At 34.8% G+C, this 18572-nt stretch overlaps 4 protein-coding genes across 4 annotated transcripts; all 4 read right to left on the reverse strand.

The window, feature by feature from the left end:
- Nucleotides 1–2545: 2545 nt before the first annotated feature.
- LOC116341709 (extracellular serine/threonine protein CG31145-like) lies at nt 2546–5313 on the reverse strand. The gene is made up of 11 exons (XM_031768943.1): nt 5099–5313; nt 4824–5027; nt 4631–4755; nt 4469–4547; nt 4317–4409; nt 4056–4257; nt 3950–3997; nt 3687–3880; nt 3235–3372; nt 3101–3162; nt 2546–3040 (listed from the first exon to the last, which is right to left on the reverse strand). The coding sequence occupies exons 1-11, from the start codon at nt 5299–5301 to the stop codon at nt 2919–2921; spliced, it is 1470 nt and encodes a 489-aa protein (XP_031624803.1). The 5' UTR covers nt 5302–5313; the 3' UTR covers nt 2546–2918.
- A 367-nt stretch (nt 5314–5680) lies between these two features.
- On the reverse strand, nt 5681–8162 carry LOC116341668 (extracellular serine/threonine protein CG31145-like). Its single transcript, XM_031768871.1, has 11 exons — nt 7833–8162; nt 7587–7769; nt 7372–7499; nt 7146–7289; nt 7047–7074; nt 6775–6976; nt 6659–6706; nt 6506–6586; nt 6328–6440; nt 6092–6232; nt 5681–6022 (listed from the first exon to the last, which is right to left on the reverse strand). Exons 1-11 carry the CDS (start codon nt 8081–8083, stop codon nt 5821–5823), a joined length of 1521 nt encoding a protein of 506 aa, XP_031624731.1. The 5' UTR covers nt 8084–8162; the 3' UTR covers nt 5681–5820.
- A 71-nt stretch (nt 8163–8233) lies between these two features.
- Nucleotides 8234–10976, reverse strand: LOC116341708 (extracellular serine/threonine protein CG31145-like). Its single transcript, XM_031768942.1, has 12 exons — nt 10749–10976; nt 10509–10673; nt 10315–10439; nt 10170–10248; nt 9998–10093; nt 9706–9907; nt 9591–9638; nt 9448–9528; nt 9201–9313; nt 9085–9125; nt 8927–9026; nt 8234–8593 (listed from the first exon to the last, which is right to left on the reverse strand). Exons 1-12 carry the CDS (start codon nt 10946–10948, stop codon nt 8350–8352), a joined length of 1494 nt encoding a protein of 497 aa, XP_031624802.1. The 5' UTR covers nt 10949–10976; the 3' UTR covers nt 8234–8349.
- Nucleotides 10977–12089: 1113 nt separating this feature from the next.
- LOC116341692 (extracellular serine/threonine protein CG31145-like) lies at nt 12090–14918 on the reverse strand. The gene is made up of 13 exons (XM_031768912.1): nt 14563–14918; nt 14296–14499; nt 14107–14231; nt 13889–13967; nt 13707–13774; nt 13604–13628; nt 13340–13541; nt 13206–13253; nt 13045–13125; nt 12863–12975; nt 12734–12774; nt 12554–12653; nt 12090–12464 (listed from the first exon to the last, which is right to left on the reverse strand). The coding sequence occupies exons 1-13, from the start codon at nt 14811–14813 to the stop codon at nt 12263–12265; spliced, it is 1539 nt and encodes a 512-aa protein (XP_031624772.1). The 5' UTR covers nt 14814–14918; the 3' UTR covers nt 12090–12262.
- Between the last annotated feature and the right edge of the window lie 3654 nt (nt 14919–18572).

Below are 18572 nucleotides of genomic sequence, written 5' to 3' on the forward strand. Positions count from 1 at the left end.
TATCAAGGCTCAAGCATCCTGTTGATACGAATACAAATACGGAGGCAAGATTATATTATTATAACTTTATAGTGAAATATAGCCGGTAATTTAGTTGTCTCAGTGCTGAAATATTTATGACCTATACTAACATCCGAGACGACTGTGCAACGGGTACACACCGAATAGTTTTGCATTTTGAGCCCACAAAATGTACCAATATGGAGTTGATTATTATTTGTTAACTTCACGGTTGATCAAAATGCCGTTCACATTGTTAAATACAATTAAAGATTTGGCTGGCAATATGTATTCGGTTGAAGGACTTAGATGGCAGTGAGACAACATTCTTGGATCCATATCCAAATAAATGTTGTTACACACATACATGAACGGCATCTCAAATGTTTCTTATGCCACCATTATTTTTGGCTAATGTGCCAGTTTGCAAGACAACGACAACACCGATGACGCCATCAACAAAGCACATAACATGATTGACAAAATTATTGAATTATGCATTGAAGATTGTAGATTTGCATGTGTATCTGTTCGTTGGCATATCGCTTGACTGCTCAAAATATGTTTTGCGAATAACGATCGAGAAAGGAGAGAGAGATAGAGACCCGTTAAATTAATACGTGGCATGTTTTAAATGATTCAAGTGAAATTGCATTTCCATTTTCGTATCAAATAAATTTCGAGATTATTTCGATTGCAAATGATTGCTGTTATTATTGCAAATATTTTGAAATGTTTATTTTTGGCTCTTTGCTTTCTTAAACATCATGTTTTACAATTTGCCGGGGCAAAAGTTTCAACAAAAGGATCACAATACGGTACTGTATGCCATCATTAAATATTATTGGAATCGAGATAAAAGAGAAAATCGTCTATCGAAAAATATAATAATAGTTCCCAATCAGCAGCAGCAACAGCATTTTGTTCATTTCGTGTTATTCAATTCGAAAATGACAATGGTTGAAAATTGAACATTGAACTGCAGAAAAACGATTTACCAAGCAAAATCCACATTGCATATATGAAGCCACCACATTTAGACAAATATTCAGCAGTTAAATCGTACAACAGTTATATACAGTTTGTAAAATACGATGCAATAAATTGGGTTATTAAACCTTATCGATGCCAAGAATATTGAAAATGGTTTTGCATGCAAATGGGCAACATAGTATCAACGATGTCATAACACACGAATACAAGTGCACTAACCGTTTGGCCCCGCTGCCGCTCTCTTCCTCTTTCTCTCTCTCTGTGAGTGTGTGTCCTGCTATCTTGGCAGCTATTGTATATGTGTACTTAAAATAATTATTATTATCACTGCAAATATGTAAATAAGGCGTCGATGCAGCGAACATGAAAATGAATGCAATTCATGCTCAAATAAGTTGTAAACCAAATCGCATTCAGCACTCAAACCTCATACTCTCCTTAATATCTATTCACACAAACCTACATCTACCTTAGTTGCTCATATCACTCACTCCATTCGTAGCACCGTTCATAATAAACTAATCGCAGCCGTCTGTTTTCGGAATATTGAAAATGCTGTATCCTTTTCCAAAACCGACACACACCGATTCAGACGTATCCAAGTGGGCATTAACCGTTGCAACAAATTAAATTCTAAGTGAAAGATTAATGTCAGGTTTCAGAATATTTGATTAAGTCGCTTGATTTTGCATTCTTTTGCCGCTCACTTGAAAATATATGGGTTTTAATTTGTTTGGACACTCAACGCTCCTCGTAGTTTTCTCACTCTCCCTCTCTCTCTCTCTCTCTCTCTCTCTCTCTCTCTCTCTCTCTCTCTGTATCTCAGGATACGCATTCAGACGTTGTTACCATTTACATATTTCATATGCAAGCCCATACGATATACCAACTACTCAAAAGGTAGATTTCCACATATGGCCGCTACCTCTGGTGCCATGTGTGTACAAACACACACACAAATGGAATGGAATCAAATCGAAATAGCATAATATCTTGAAAGGAGCAGCTGAATTTATTAGAGCCAAACTGGCATAAGGCCATTTGATCGTATTCTTGCATGTAAATATGCCGCTCATTCGTGTATATAAATATATCCGGCTTCTGGCTTCTCAACTACTTAATGGTCTCACATTATCCCGGATACTCGCATTATACATACATCGTACGAATCATACATTCGTATTGTGTATATTGAGTTGTATACGAGAGAGCCAAGTGTATGGTGTGCTGTACATTTCTTCTCGCAGGTCTCATATCTCAATGTAGACACACACACATACACTTTTAAAAAATGATATTCAATTTGTGAAATAAATCACACAAGTGCTAGGCAAAATTTAAATAATAGACTCCTTCGGTTCTTGTTTGTAGTTTCGTTTAAGAAACTAACTCAACTGACTGTATCTTTCACTCTCCCCCTCTTCGGCCCATTCAACCTTCTCCAGTTAACATAATCAACGGAAAATGCTGAAAAATACAAACGGAAAACAGACAAACAAAACGACCAGAAATATGACAATGGAAAATTTGTAATTTATTATGACTACGGCTTTTTGAATAAGGTAATCTACAAATACACACTCAAACACACATACACATCCTTTTGTTCCTCTTCCTCTCGCTGCTTGCTCAAGTTCCATTCAATGCAGTGTTGCGTATTATGGCTACTATACAGGCAAGATTTCACAGTAACTGTGTGTGTATGTTAAAATACGATTTTATCTCTTGAATGGCTAGTACAAACTAGCACAAACTATGATGTGTGAATGTGACGTCTTAATTGAAATAACATTTCAAATGGAAATGAGCGGTAAAATTTACATAACTATAAATATACAATTTTTTCAATTTGAGAGACGTAACACACATTAAAAACAATCTCAAATACTATTACTAACTTCTGTATAAAAATAAATATTGATTTTCTAATGTAAAATGATAACACCTTTGGCAGGTTTATTGGCTATGCATTTTCGAACTTCTTTCAGGATTTCTTCAACTCGACGATCTAATGCCATGAAATTCGCTTCGGACAACACTGGCGCAACTGTTTGATAATGTAGGTTGATATCATTATTTAAAGCAAAAAAAATGCTACGAATATTACCTGGATCATTTTTTAGTGACTCACGTAAAGCAATTGATAACGTCTTTGAACCGTGATGAAAACTAAAGCGTAAGTGAACTATTTTGTAGTTAAATTCTTTTTGAGAAAGTCTTAAAGTAATAAATGAATCATACTTCAGTAGTTTTTTAAGTGTTGAGACTCGAATCACACAACATTGCGTAAGTGGTGCCAAAATGGAGAGATCGTCGTAGAATGGTTGACCAAATGATCTTCCATGATCATAATGCATATGAAAAGCTCTCGAGAATATTCTGCATGCAAAGATTTTTTTTTTTCAAAATTACAATCATTTTTTTACAATTTAATCACATTAACTGATGTATCTGACACGTATGTACGAAAAATGTATCTGACAAAAGCGAAAAACCACCCGCGGTGGGATTTTTTGTAAAGGTGTCAAACGGACAAGTTTTTTGTGTCCGTCCCACTTTCTTGAAAATTACCCTGGTTAACGGAATGCCGGTCCACCAAAATGTTAATTAAACACCCTTACTTTTTCGTCTCTTCATCTATTTCACAATGCTTTCTTCGATACCTCTGATTTCATGAGAATTGTTCAACTCACTTAAAAATTTGATAATTGTGTCGATCTCGGTTTCCAATCAAAAAATCCAAGATTGCGGTGTCAATGAAATCCAACAAGTGACGTCCCCTCTCCATGGGAAAATTCCCCTTGACTTCATCGCAGTAATTTGGATTCGTTTCCCATTCGGCTTTCTTGGTCATACTATAGCTGCGTTGATATGGATGAAAATAGGTCTTAAAATAAAAAAAAAGAAAAAAACTCCATTCAAAAGCTATTATAAATAAAATCGAATGTTAGCATACACGTCGATCTGTCACGTTGTCGTCTGGTAGATAAGCCATAAAAGAACCCTTGAATTGAAAATGTCATTCAAAATAAATACCGTTTAAATGTATTAATAAATCTCACTTCTAACTGATCACCGTCTCCGCAAACGGGAGTATCATAATCACAATACTGTTGACAATGACCGGTGAAGCAAATATTTTCGTCTGGTGGTGGTGATTTGAAAAAAGTTTGCTTCAATGAAGAACTGCCGATGTTCATTATTTCTGTAATCATGTTTATAGTTCTGCCGGTCGTTGGCAAGGCGCGACGAAACCCTAATAGTCTTTTAAATACACAATTGAATTTTCATATTACGAATTTATAACATCGATTTTCTCTTACCGATCAACATAAAAAGCGGCAATTTCACTATTGTGACGCTCATACTCGGAAAAATATATTTGATTTTGGGGATTTGGTACATTTATATCACATCTGTAGAGGTTTATATATTATAACTTTTTTTTCTCTTACAAAAAGAAAATCTCACTTACCGCTTTGGTTTAAAGAGAGCAGTCATTCCATTTCGATAATTAATAGTCAGTTTCAGTTGTGAGCCACCATCCTTTTCATCTAGATATCGAGTGAAAAGTTTAAAGCGAAATGAATACTCGCTGTCAAACTTTGAAACAACTCAATCGATTCTCGATACTTACCAACTTTTGCAATGGGTAAAGTCGCCATATCATTCAGTAGTTGTTCGACTACCGTTGAATTTTCTGGATACATTTCATGTGCGGTGATTTGCATGTGAAACAACTCCAAGCTGGTCGTTTCGTTACTGAAATGAAGAAAAAAAAACCGAAAGGGAAATAACAAGTACAAAATGAATAACAGTAATTGCCTTACGTGATTTTCATATGCAGTAATTCACCAAGTGTTGGATTTGGAGCCGGATTTATTTGAGTTGTTGATGTTATATCACCAAATTGTTCATCTTGCAATTTGTCAATGGCATCGTGTATGTCGGGAAATGTATCGGTTGTGTCAATGCATTCAGCATTCGATTCGATCAATCGATCACTGGTTATAATTTTAGACTGTTCATCATTCCTGGGAAAACAATGTAAAAGTAAAAAAACGGAAAAAGAAGAAAAAATGTGAACAAATAGAATTTTTCATACTTTTGGAAATCAGTTTTGAGTGGGTGACCCGGAATATAATTCGATTTTTCGACTGTCTTTCTTTTAGTCATTTGCATGCACACATTGATATAAAATGTTATCAATATTGTTATTAGAATGATGACAAATGCCAACGAAATGATCAACCGATCCGTTAATTTTCTACTTCTGATATGTTTCATCGGTTTTTTATTACGAACCATTGCAATGTAAAGCTTAGCGCAGCTCAAAATATACACTGAACATGGAATGACAACAAGACCACATTGCTGTCATTCTTTTCAAATTGATATTGAACTCGGTAAATCAGACAGAGACAACATTGCAAAATGGCATTCCTTTTGTAAATAAATCAAAATCCATGTCGAAATCTTCACAATTCTCTCGTATTTTCTCGATTTGTAATCAGCGACAGCCACGTTTTTTATGATTTATTCGACAGAAATTGTTGATATATGTTGAAAAGATCATTGACACAAATTACGAAAGACATATATAGAATAAGTGCACAACAATTCATATTTCATTTCGCAATGAAACCGATTGGCAAATCGTAAAACAAACAAAAAAAACGAGTAAACATATCCAGACACATATTGAATTTTTATTAAGCAATCATTGCTCATCATTTACATTCATCATTTTTTTTTTTTAAAGAAAAATATACGATTTAACGTATCGACAAAGATTTATAGGTTGATTTAATGAATTAAGAAAAGAGGTCATGCAAATCTGATGTTGTCTGTTGGTATGATTACTTTTTCTTGTGATGATTTGGAAAGACAACCACGAACAGCTTGCAATATAATCATTAATCGTCGATCCAAAGCCTCTAAATGTGGTTCCCATAGAATTGGCGACAATGGATCTTCTTCCATCGATTTTCTCATGCGTTCCGAAAGAGGCACGCTACTGTTGTGAATGCTGTATGAATGAACAAAATGAATAAAAAATATATATTTGCAAGACTCCTTGTTTTCATGATGAATTTACCTTAGAAGAGTTTCCAATGTTGTCGATTTTATCATGCAGCACTGCAACATGGGTGCAAGTATTTTGAACTCATCGTGGAATGCTTTCCCAAAAGCACGACCGTGATCATAGCGCAAGACAAAAGTATCTTCACCAAAAGCTCTATTCAAGAAAAAAAAAATGCAAACAAAAAGAAAATTCGATTTATTTTAAATAATTTTGACTGTATAAAGAGTTTTCGTTTAAGATACGCTTACTTGAATCTTTGGTAGTTGTGCCTGTCCATGTTTCCAATCAGAAAATCAAAAATTGACAGATCAATTAGTTCCAATAACAGACGGCCCTGTGAAAATAATTCCAACTCGGTGACCTAGTTCAAATGATATGTTTTGATTAAATTATTCAATTATCCAATCAAAACATTTTATATATAACCTTCTGGCAATATTTTGGATCGATTTCCCATGGTGCTTTGGCATCTTTCGAATATGACTGCGCCCATGGATGTGACCTTGTCTAAAAATGGTTTAAAAAAAAAAACATCGTAAATTTAAAAAAATGTCATATTTGAATATTAAAGTAATTTACCATACGATCAGTACCCGTCATATAAGGAAAATATGCCATGAACGAACCCTAATTTGTTAATAAGAAATTATGTTTTCATCTACTGAGGTCATGTGTGTATTGATGTAAAAACAAACCTCTAGATCTGTGCCATTTCCACAAATCGGATGGTATGTGTCACAAAATTGTTTGCAATTACCAGTAAAGCATATGTTTTCATCTGGTTTTGGCGATATAGCAAAAGTTCGCTGCAAATTTGGTTTGGCAAGTCGCAATACTTCAGTGATTAAATTGATTTTTCGACCAATAACAGGCATCGCACGCCTGAACCCCAATACTCTGATGTAAAAAAAAAACGAAAAAATATATTCAAATGTCTATTTCAAGTAAATTAAGAGAAGTAACAAACTTATCAAGATGATATGCAGCAATTTCACCTTTAAAAATAAAAATTAATTAAATAAAAAAAAATTATTTATTAATAATTTAAATAATTCAATTAACTTACTGGTGTGACGCTCGTATTCAGCAAAGTACATTTGATTTGGCAATGCCTCTTGTTCACGCGACACTCTCATTGGTTTGAATAAGGCCATAACGCCATTGTCAAATGTTACCGTTAATTTAAACTGTGTGCCTCCCTCCGTTTCATCTGATAATTTATTCAAATTGTATGACTTTCAATATATCTTTTTGCATAAACTTGTCTTTGTATTGAAAGGAGAGATACTCACCAACTCGTGAGATTCCTTGTGTTTTCATGTCGTAAAGTAAATCCTCGACTGCTTCTGATTTGTTTGAATACAATCGATACCGACTAATTTCGGAGTAGAACTTTCTTTGACTAGCGTCTTCGGATGAACTATATATCAGAAATAACACAATTAGTAAACTCCGGTTTGTCCAATAAAAAAGAAGTGAAGCAAAAATGAAATGTAAACAAAATTACGTTGCTTCAGTTAAATTGAAAAGATCGCCAAGAGTATCGCATTTTTCATCGTCTTGTGTTACCCGATTTTCCAAATTGTTAACCACATCTTGAAGATCATCAAATTCATCAAAGTTATTGAAATATGATTCATATTCCACATCGTCGCGGAGAAAACAATTTCCAGCCAGCGCTTCGAAAGTGCTAAAACAAAAAAACAATGAAAAATTGAGAAAGTAAGCTTCAGCAAGGAATGTTCAGCTTTACCCGAATGTAATTATTGTTTTTGGGACTGCAATGGAACTTATTCGGTTTGGTAATTGTGGACCTTCAACAATAACAGATTGTTTATGTTGCCCCCTTTCTAAACTGTCCAATGTGACTTCGATAGGCTTTTCAATAAGAACTGGCACTTGTAAATCAATTAATCTAAAATATGTCTTAAGGAGAATTATCAAAAAAACTATCGTAAGTGCGGCCGCAAATGCCACAGCAGGTCGATGAAATAACTTCCTCATTGTATTGTATTTATATTTTTTCAGAAGTAAGCAACAAAATAAAATGTGTTGCTCGACGCGGAATGAGCTAAAATGAATGAATCGCAGTAGACTTTTAAGTCTATAGCAACCATAGAATGAGTTGAAACAATATTTTTTTGCGCGGCGACGGCAAACTGTTCAAACAAAAATTTATTGTGTAATTTCAAGTATGAATCTTTTATTTACATTTCCAAAAAAAAATCGCAATAGTCCATGAGTAACAAACATGTTATTGTTTGCGGTTACTACCAATCCGAAACGTCCGAGGTGGTGGATTCTGATTTATATTCAAAATTATCACCGGAAAATATGACGTCATCAACAAGATTATTCTCAATGCACTCACGATATGTTCTCAAAATAATGTCGACACGCCTGTCCAATGCCTCTAAATGTGGTTCTATCAAAACTGGCGCATTTGCTGCAATTGGATCGGATGCCAATGACTCTCTCATCAATTGTGACAACGGCTTTGGTCCATTGTGAAACCTAACAATGCAAAGAACGCATATTTTAAAACAGAACATCACATTTCTGTAAATTTCTTATTATTGTTTGTATTTTTCCATCGTATTTTTGCGTTGTTTTATTCCAGAATATAATATTAAAGTGACTATTCAGCTCAGCTGATGCGAAATAATCAGCTATTTGAAACATTTCAATTTTGTGACAGTGCGAAAGATGTGGATTGCCACCTGTAGACGCCTCTATTTTGATCTTTTAGATGTTCAAATATGGGAATCCAAATTGTTTATCACACAAAATGATGTCACAAAATCGAAATGTAGCAAATTGCTTATTCAAAAAAGCGTCAAATAATACCTAAGAAGCGTTTTCAGGGTTGACGATCGTATGATACAGCATTGTGCCAATGGTATTAAATTTAATTCTTCGTCATAGTATGGGTGTCCAAAAGCTCTTCCTATAAAATAAAAAAAAGTTACAACACTTAATACTTGATTTTATGTGCCCTTTTTTACCATTGTCGAAATTAATAAGGAAGTTTGGATCATGGAACGGTCTAATTGGGAATAAAGGGAAAATTAAATATGTTAATTGAATGAACTCGATTAAATTTAACGAAGATGGTGTATACCCAAACATCTCATAACTGTGTCGATCTTTATTGCCCGTCAAAAAATCGAAAATTATCAAATCGATGAGATAAAGCAGTCGTGGCCCACTTTTGAATTCATTTCGCCTCTTAACCTATCATATAGCAGATGTGGTGATTTACACATTGAATAGCTTTGCAATAGTTTAGAATAGCAACAAAAATCTAGATGAAGAACTCTCTCTTTCTATCTATGCGTGTGTGTCAATGGAACATTGATTGGTGTTACCTTTTCACAATACTGGGGATCATGTTGCCAAATGGCCTTTCGTTTCCGATCATATGATTTCTTCCATGGGTTTTCGTATTCCTGATAAGAGTTTTTCCACACTGTCAATATTTCTATTATTCTTAATAAAATTATTGCATTACCTTTATTTTAACATCAAAATAAGTGGGTAGAAAGCCAATAAACGCCGCCTATCAAAGAAAATTAAAAATTGTCAATATATAAAATCATCAGAAAACGTAAAGCAAAATTGTTTACTTCAAGCAAATCCTTGTTTGCACAAAAGGCATGAAATTTGTCACAATATTGCGAGCAGGTACCATAAAAGCATTGATTCTTTTCTGGTCCGTCTGATTCGAAAAAGGTGTCCGATAAATTATTATGTGCTATTTCATATATTTCAGATGTCACATTAAGTATTCGACCAATAACCGGCATTGTTCGGCGAAATCCCAATAGTCTGTCATAGAAAATAGAAATTAATCACATCAAATTATGAAATATACATATATAATAACCAATTTCTGACACATAGTTATATTTTGCAAACCTGTCCAGATGATATGCAGCAATTTCTGCCGTATGTCGTTCAAATTCGGCATATTGCATTTGATTAGGAAGAGCGATTTCCATTTCCCGCGAGAATCTAACGAAAATCGACATTTATTGCCAATGAAACAAATGATTTAACCTTAATGTCATGTTAAATGACTTTAAATTACCTCATTGGTTTGGCTAGTGCATACATTCCGTTGTCATATATAATTTTGAATTTCAGCTGAGTTCCACCACTCTTTTCCTCTGCACATTTATATGTCATTTTTGAATTTATTATTAATAAATTTTACATCAATTGTATAAACTTACCGACTCTTATGATTTTTCGCGTCTTCATTTCGTGCAAAAGTTCGCCAACCAAACTTGAATTCTCCGCATACAGTTCGGTTTGTTTGATTTCCAGATTAAATTTATCCAATACAGTCAGATTTTCCCTGCAAATACACCATACATGTTTGTATAATAATATAAGTTTTTAAATCCACGGTCTGTGTGTACTTTACATTGGGCCGAAGTTGAAAAAATCTGCAAGCGTTTCAGTTTCTTTCAGTTTGGCATCCGTTTCAGTGTTATGCGATTCTTTTGATTCCATGTATTCAATGGCATCGTGTAAGTCAATATAGAAATCTTTTGCCGGGCAAATAACTTGTTGCAGAAAACTTTTGAAACTGAAAATAATTTGTTTACATTTCAGTTTGAAAATCAGTGTCACGTTAAAGTTAAAGTAAATATTGCAATATTACTTGATTCCAAATTGGTTTTTGCAGTTTGCATTGTTTGCGTTGTTGGCATTGAATTTGGTTGACAAGTCAAATTTTGGTGTCAGCAAATAATCGTCATCGAATCGGATCTTATGATGAAATTTTACAATCAAAATTGTTACGATTACAGCCACAAAAATACAAATGCCAATGATTATATTGCATCTTGTTCGTTTGAACATTTTGTTGTTGATTCGACGTCGCGCTCACTACTGTATGACTGTCGGATTTTATTTATTTTTTATTTTTTTGCTTGAACACAAAATCCAGACCGAATCAATGTTGAACGTCAAACAATTTTTCGTAATCTATATTTTCAGTCGCATTAATTTCAAAATGAGATTCATCTGATATATATCTATGGTTACGAAAGCTTTTCCCTTTTTTTTGTTTCACATTTGTTTATTCATTCATCGATTCTGCGTTGCACAGATACAGTACAGAGATCGTTATTTTTTTGCACAAGTGGTTCGATTTTGTCGCTTTAAAAAAATCAAAGTATGTCAAGTGTTGTTACCTAGGAATAGTCATGGAGTACTTCAATGAATCGCATTTATCAACTACTCCCATATGGGAGTTTGAGACTAATTGATTCAATTTTCAAACATGGTCTATGAGTAGTTTAATTTATAAGATGTAGTTCATGTGCAAGGCATCAAGATTGGTGAATTAAAAGGAACGATTGAAACTGAATTTCAAGGGAATTCAACTTAATATCGAACAGACTTTCATTTTTTGCTAAATATATTGCAATAAATATTTCTATAGAATAAAAATATTTGATAGCTTTGAATGTATGCGTGAGCCGAGATACTTGTGCTACACACTTCATTTCCCCTTCGGAACGCTGTGTGTCACATATCTCGTTTCGAAGGGGAAATGAAGTGTGTAGCACACGTATCTCGGCTCACGCATACATTCAAAGCTATCAAATATTTTTATTCTATAGAAATATTTATTGCAATATATTTAGTAAAAAATGAAAGTCTGATATCGAATGATAGCATTTCAATTTTCAGACACATTCATGGTTTCTGACCAGGGGTCCGAAGTGTTCCCTTCTCTTGAGAGTTGATTTGAGAATACCCGTTTACACATTGGCTCTTACATTTTTCGTAATTTTGAAAAGATTTTTGATGACCTTTCATAGTTTTTTAGAATTACATTTGAAAATACCGCCCCCTAGATTTCCAAATGCAGGAGAAAAAAATATATAAGTCTCCCTCCCTGCATCACTTCTCTCGGCTCACCACTGTTAATATCAGACGGTACTCATGTATGATAAAATCGATTTCAAAATATCAACGAAGTAGAGAGATTGAATTTAAATGTAAAAAAAATGATAAATTTCTCAATCAGCTTGCGCCAAATGAGCTTTTATTCTAGAATTCAATTCATGCACAATGTTTGCAATGTTTGGTTTCAATTTTGCAATCATCGTGAAATTTGGATGGTGCAATATCTCTTTCGGTGCTGTGGCCCTCGCATGCTGAAAATTAAAATTCATCACGTGGATAAACAACGTCATGTATGGAATGTGTTTCAATGCAGCCTCGCAGTGTGGTTAAAATAATACCAACACGACGGTCAAGTGCATCGAGATGAGGCTGCCATAATACCGGTGCATTTTTGCTTATCGGATCCGATGCCATTGACTCTTTCATTAATTGTGACAGTGGTTTTGGTCCATTTTGAAACCTACAATACCATGACAAAACATCTCAAATGTGGTTTCGAAAAGCCAAAAACCCCGAACCGGGGCCATTTCATTCGGAAAGAAATCCTACCTCAACAGTGTTTTCAATGTGGATGACCGAATCATGCAACATTGCACGAGCGGTGCTAAATTTGCAAGTTCATCATAGAATGGACGACCAAAACCCCTACCTAAAATGCGAACACATAGTATATGTGGTAAATTTCGTGTAAATTCCCAATATGCTGAAAATGAATCAACTAACTCGTACCATTATCGTAGTGTATTGTAAATGTATCCTCGCCAAATGTTCTAGATCGATGTGAGAAAAAAGGCACATTTCATAATAAATACTTTTTGTAGCGCTTGAAATGTACTTCATTGAAAGAAATATGAATACTTGATGATTTCGTAATGATGTCGATCCATGTTGCCGGATAAAAAATCAAATATAGCCAGATCAATTAAATCAAAGAGTCGCCGTCCTTTGTTGTACGGTGGTTGGGTTTTCACCTATTTTTTACTTGCACAATTAGTATGAATAATAAAAAAGTACACTTTTTCATCATTTTTTTATTTTACCTTGTCACAATACTTTGGATCTTTTTCCCAAATGGCTTGACGGTTTGGATTATATGATTTTCGCCACGGATGCGCTATGCGCTGTAGAGAATCGGTATGAAAAATTCATACGTTTGAAATTAAATTCAAAGCTTTTTTCCCCTGTCCACTTGCATACTTACATTGTTCTTTACGCCCAAATAAACCGGGAAATACGCTATAAACGATGTCTGAAGTGAGATAGAGAGAGAGGGAGAAAATCAATTAGAGTCCCATTTTAAGTGCAATAGTAATTTTGTACTCCAACCAGCCTCACCTCTAGCATTCCCTTTTCACTGCACACAGGATGGTATATATCACAATAGCGGTCACAAGTTCCGTAGAAACATTGGTTACTGTATGGTTGCAATGAGATAAAAAACGTGTTTCTTAATTTCGTGTCCGCCAAGTCATAAATTTCCGACGTAACATTCAAGCATCGGCCAGTGACAGGAAAAGCACGTCGAAAACCAAGTAATCTATATCAATTCAAAAATGAATAATAAGTTACAATACGGATATCAATCGAAAAGCATGTTACCTGTCCAAATGGAACGCGGCGATATCTAAATAAATTCAAAAATAAATACAAAGTTACAATACGGATAACAATTTAGTAGTTCATCATTCGAAAAGCATGTTACCGGCCGTATGTCGTTCATAGTCAGCATATAACATTACATTTTCAAGCGTTTGCTGCTCTCTCGGGAATCTATTTATTTGTGTTGGAATCGAAAGACAATGCAAATCATAAATATTTCAATGCGTGCACAATTCTTCAAGATTCACATGAATAATTGATTCAATTTGTGAACAGTGTACTGACCTCATAGGCTTCGACAAAGCCAACATCCCGTTATCAAATTGCATTGTCATCTTGATTTGAGTTCCACCCATTTTTTCTTCTACACGAAGATGGAGCGAGGGATGGACAGAAAGAAAAAGGAGAAAGAAGGAAAAGCAAGACGAAAATTTCAAATGTAAATGAGACAAAATGTCACAATTCCATATGAAGGTAAATTTTAGTGTCGTCCTTCAACTTACCAACTCTTGAAATTTTACGTGTTGCCATTTCATAAATTAGGGCATCAATTGTTTTCGAATCCTTCGAATACAATTCATTTTGTTTGATTTCGTAATTGAATTTGTCCAAAATGGTTGAATTTTCACTGGAAATCAAACACATTTCCATAAGTAAAACATGAATTTCAATTAGCAAAATAGATAACATACTTTACTTCAGCGGATATCAAATATCCTAAGGTTGGCAGTTCATTTTCCTCTTGTGTCGCAACCGAATTGGTGAATTCAATGTAGTTAATTGCATCTTGTAAATCGACAAAACGATCAGTTGGTGAATTTATGAAAATATTCCCGATATCATGTGATGACGACCTAGACCCTAAGAACTGTCTTACTTTGCCAATTTTGTCAAAGCTGAAATTGTTTCAAAAATATTGTTATTAAAATTCGAATTCGATATAATCTAATTAAACTCACTGAAAACCGATGTTTCGCTTTAAAGTGGCAAATGTGTCGATATCGTTAATTTGTTGGCTGTCATCCGGTTGATTGTTCATTTTCTCCACATTTTCCGAAGTTTGTTCGCTCTCTATTGTATTTTCCGGTGGTATCGGTAGGTATGTGCCACTTAAATTTAGGCCAGCTTGAATGTCTAATACTAAAAAAAATGTTAGGGCGACAAGTGAGGTGCCAAACACAATCGCAAAACGGTCTTTTGATTGGCGCATTATATTTTTGCGTTTTTTTTTGTCTTGGTTACGAGCGTCCTAACTTTTCACCGTTTAATATTGAATGAATTGTGTGCCGTTGGCTATAGACCGTCTTGTAAACAATCCTCGAGCGACTGGAGTCAATAAAAGATGACTTTGAAGGCATATTGCCGTAATCCGTGTAAACATTCATCGAACCGTCGTTTTTACGACATCCCCCACATACACATAGGTGCACAATGCACATAATATGTGCCACATACACACAGGTGCAAGTGAATTTACTCTCTGTTTAATTGTTCGGTATTTATTCAGATTGCGGATTAATTCGATAATTTAAGCACATGATTTATTGTTCAATTTTGCCAGAGACGTTGACTACAAGACAGATTTTCAAATGTTGAAATGTTTTCGTAAATTGTTTATGGTGTGAACGTGAATGTAATATAAAATGCAAAAGCCGAAAAACGCCTTAAATTACTCATACCAATTTTCCATATATTAATATTATTACTTGACGAGCTGTTACCGAAACCATCACCATATCAATGGCCACGCGAGCAACAGCGAAAAGTGGGTGAAAATGAGAGAGAAAGAACGGCAGAGAGAGAAATTGAATGAATGAAAACAAAAATTATAAATTCATAGAAAAGCCGATGTGCTAAATTGAATTTTATCAAGTGAAAATTTTGCGCCCCGGATAACATACAGCCAGATATAGATAAATGCCATGATACCTTATGTAAATGATGTGCGCACATACGTATGTGTGTACGTTTTATATTTTGTAGTCATCATGTGAACATTTGATTGCGTTGAAATAGCTGGAAATCAGTCAAAGGCTCATGCATATTTATTTGGTTTGACATTTTGTACGTGTTATACTTACACCGATTCGGAATTGTTCGCATGTTAAATATCACGGTATCGAGATATGACACATCCGCATTTTCCAAAAGGCACAGATCTATTTTGAAATGGAATTGAATACAATACAACTACGGCAATAAATATATACATTTTCTCAACCATTTAATGGTCATGCATTATCTCAGAAACGTGTACGGACGCCTACACACGCACATCTATGGTCTTGCTAGAAAAATGACATTCAATTTACAAATAAATCAAAACGTGTGTGTGTGTGTATCTCTGGATTTAAATATGCAAAACTTTTTCTCGGCTCTTTCTTCTCTCTCGAAACATCTATCCGTCCGAATATATTCGTACATTTGCAGAGTTTAGTTTTGATTTTGTCATCTCATTTTTGTGTGCATGTTGTAAATCTCTTGAAGCATGGACAAGATGTATGAGGTCGATCAAAATAAAGGTCACACTCGAAAATGACAACAAGCTGCCCATATTTAGGAAAAATACGCCAAAACGGCACTGTGACACACCGGCAACAAATTCATTCACATGCGTTCATTCCTTGTCTCTCTTTCCCTCTTCCTCTCCCTTTCTCTTTCTTTCTCGCTCTTCTTTTTCCTGTATTGTTCTTTCACTTTCTCTCGTATTGTTTTTATGTATATAGATATAAATATATAAATTCATGCCAGGAAAACAAATTATATTCTATGCTCCCGCCCGACAACGATGAATGATGATTTCATGAGCATTGAAAATGTTCCGAGGATTCGGAGCATTTTTTGTTGTTAAACTTTTTTTTTTGTTTTTTTTTCTGCTGTGATTACGACTCGCACTCACTTATTCACTTCACAAACAACAATCGAGCAACCGAAATAAAAGCAATCCAATAATATCAAAAATGAAAAAGCCGGCAAAATATTATCAACATTAAAAAGGTACGTGTGAATATGACGTCTTAATGGATATAAATGGAAATAAGAGGAGAAAAATCTATTGTACGGCTCATTTCACTTTGTCAACGCCACTCGCTTTTATACCTCTTTTAGCACACACACACACAATACACAATCACACTCAACAATACAAAAACTGCATACGAACAACGTGAACAATTGAAAATTGTTTGATGCAACACCGAATGCAAATAGGAAAAATGCATTCATAAATTGTGCAGACTGCAACATTGCACCCCCGTTACAGGAATCAAGTTGAAATGGTTGCGAAACATACGAATTTGTAATATAACAATGGAAATTAATGCATTAAATGCACACGAAATCACATAATTTCCACTTTGCATTGAATTTCAATTGGAGCATTTTGTGAGAATTTCCAACACCAACAAACAAACCGCATTTTCTTTTTGCCTTTATCTCATACACCCTTCTTTACTATATTTGCCACAGAAACGCTTTTTTTCTTTCATTTTTTTGTGATAAACAATAAACTAAGAGAGACAAAGACATGGAAGTTGGAGAGATAGAGAGAAAAGGGAGCTTGACTCTCACTTAACTCTATTATTTACGCATATAATGGTTTGCCCATTTTTTACATGCATAAATATTTCTCAAAATATTCAACAGCAATTTAAATAATTTAGTCCTGCCAGCCTACAATCTACATAGATACTCAGCACCAACAACAGCATCAGTAGTAGTAGTGACGGCAATAGCATCAGTGCCAGCAACAAAGAATGAACAACAAGACAAAAAATGAACCAAAAGGAGCAATACAACTCCACTATACTCGTATTGCTCACAGGACGTTCGACTAATTTATATATTATCCATATCAGGGTGCGGTACGAACATATGTAATGTTTTTGTGCGAATGTTTGTCTGTGAAAAACGAATTTTGTGGCGCTTACACACAAACACTCTCATTCATTCAAGTGAGCATAGCGTTGGTTTTCTCACCGCAACATTCTACCTCCGACATGGTCAAATGATACAGTTTTACCGCTCTCTCTCCCCAATGTAATATACATGAACAACGGCAGCAATTCATTCAAAATATCCGGCCAACATCAAAATTCTGGGCGAACCAAAAGCGACACATGACTAAAACCTTAGACCTTTTGTTTAACATTTTCGATATTTCTCAAGCTTCTAGAGTCGAGTCGAAAATAATACAGCACCGTGCACAGAAAATCTATTGTCTTACGCATCCAAACAAAACGACTCATAAATAAAAAAAAGAAACGAGAAAAGGAGCACGAAAAAAAAATTGCCAACACAAAACAATTGAACAATTGTAGGAATTTTTCCGTTTTCCACTCGTTGTATTACTCCATTTCGCTCTCCTGAAAAAAATAGACAAAACGTGTGTTGCTCGAGCATTTTTTGCACTTTTTTTGTCGGAAATACCGTCGAAAAATGAATGTGATATGCTTTCTTGGAACAAGCACTGCACCGTTTTTTCTTTTTCAGCCGCATCACATACGGCAGTCATGTCGATTACGTGTTACGAGCTTTTTTTCACTTTTCTTTTGTTATTTTTATTCGTATCTGGTTATTTCGATTTCCTTTTCGCTCTCGTCGTGTGCCGTGCCTGTACGACTTTTTTTTCGGCATGTGGTTGAGAGTTGCTCGAGTAATTCGTGATATTTCCTACGAGAAATAATGCTAAATCGACTTAAGAGATTCAAAGTATGTCTTAAATGTTACTCTACAAGAGAAATGCTATCACAACCACAATAACAACAACAAAAATCCTGAACTAAATAAATAAGTGCTTACAGTAAATAAAACATTACGTAAAAATTGTCGGGCAATACGGCCGACGACGATGGAGATGAGGATGAAAAGAACGACAAGGGTGGCAGCAGCGACGATGGCACAAAGATTGATAAAAGAATGCAGAGAGAGAGAGAGAGAGAGAGAGAGAGAGAGAGAGAGAGAGAGAGAG

Source organism: Contarinia nasturtii, unplaced genomic scaffold (genome assembly GCF_009176525.2).
Source record: "Contarinia nasturtii isolate CC-2019 unplaced genomic scaffold, AAFC_CNas_1.1 Cnas_scaffold_745, whole genome shotgun sequence".
In the NCBI taxonomy this organism is placed as follows: Eukaryota; Metazoa; Arthropoda; class Insecta; order Diptera; family Cecidomyiidae; genus Contarinia; species Contarinia nasturtii.

Coding starts and splice junctions, on each gene's coding strand:
- LOC116341709 (XM_031768943.1), bottom strand. CDS start 5,301: ATGGTTCGTAATAAAAAACCGATGAAACATATCAGAAGTAGAAAATTA. Junction 4,548..4,630: donor TTTACCCATTGCAAAAGTTG/GTAAGTATCGAG, acceptor CTCGATATCTAG/ATGAAAAGGATGGTGGCTCA. Junction 3,163..3,234: donor ACACTTAAAAAACTACTGAA/GTATGATTCATT, acceptor CTTACGCTTTAG/TTTTCATCACGGTTCAAAGA.
- LOC116341668 (XM_031768871.1), bottom strand. CDS start 8,083: ATGAGGAAGTTATTTCATCGACCTGCTGTGGCATTTGCGGCCGCACTT. Junction 7,770..7,832: donor AAAACAATAATTACATTCGG/GTAAAGCTGAAC, acceptor TTTTTGTTTTAG/CACTTTCGAAGCGCTGGCTG. Junction 6,707..6,774: donor GAAATGGCACAGATCTAGAG/GTTTGTTTTTAC, acceptor TTAACAAATTAG/GGTTCGTTCATGGCATATTT.
- LOC116341708 (XM_031768942.1), bottom strand. CDS start 10,948: ATGTTCAAACGAACAAGATGCAATATAATCATTGGCATTTGTATTTTT. Junction 9,529..9,590: donor ATTTTGATGTTAAAATAAAG/GTAATGCAATAA, acceptor AACTCTTATCAG/GAATACGAAAACCCATGGAA. Junction 9,314..9,447: donor ATCCCCAGTATTGTGAAAAG/GTAACACCAATC, acceptor GCTATATGATAG/GTTAAGAGGCGAAATGAATT.
- LOC116341692 (XM_031768912.1), bottom strand. CDS start 14,813: ATGCGCCAATCAAAAGACCGTTTTGCGATTGTGTTTGGCACCTCACTT. Junction 14,232..14,295: donor TTGATATCCGCTGAAGTAAA/GTATGTTATCTA, acceptor TTTGATTTCCAG/TGAAAATTCAACCATTTTGG. Junction 13,542..13,603: donor GCCGCGTTCCATTTGGACAG/GTAACATGCTTT, acceptor GAATTGATATAG/ATTACTTGGTTTTCGACGTG.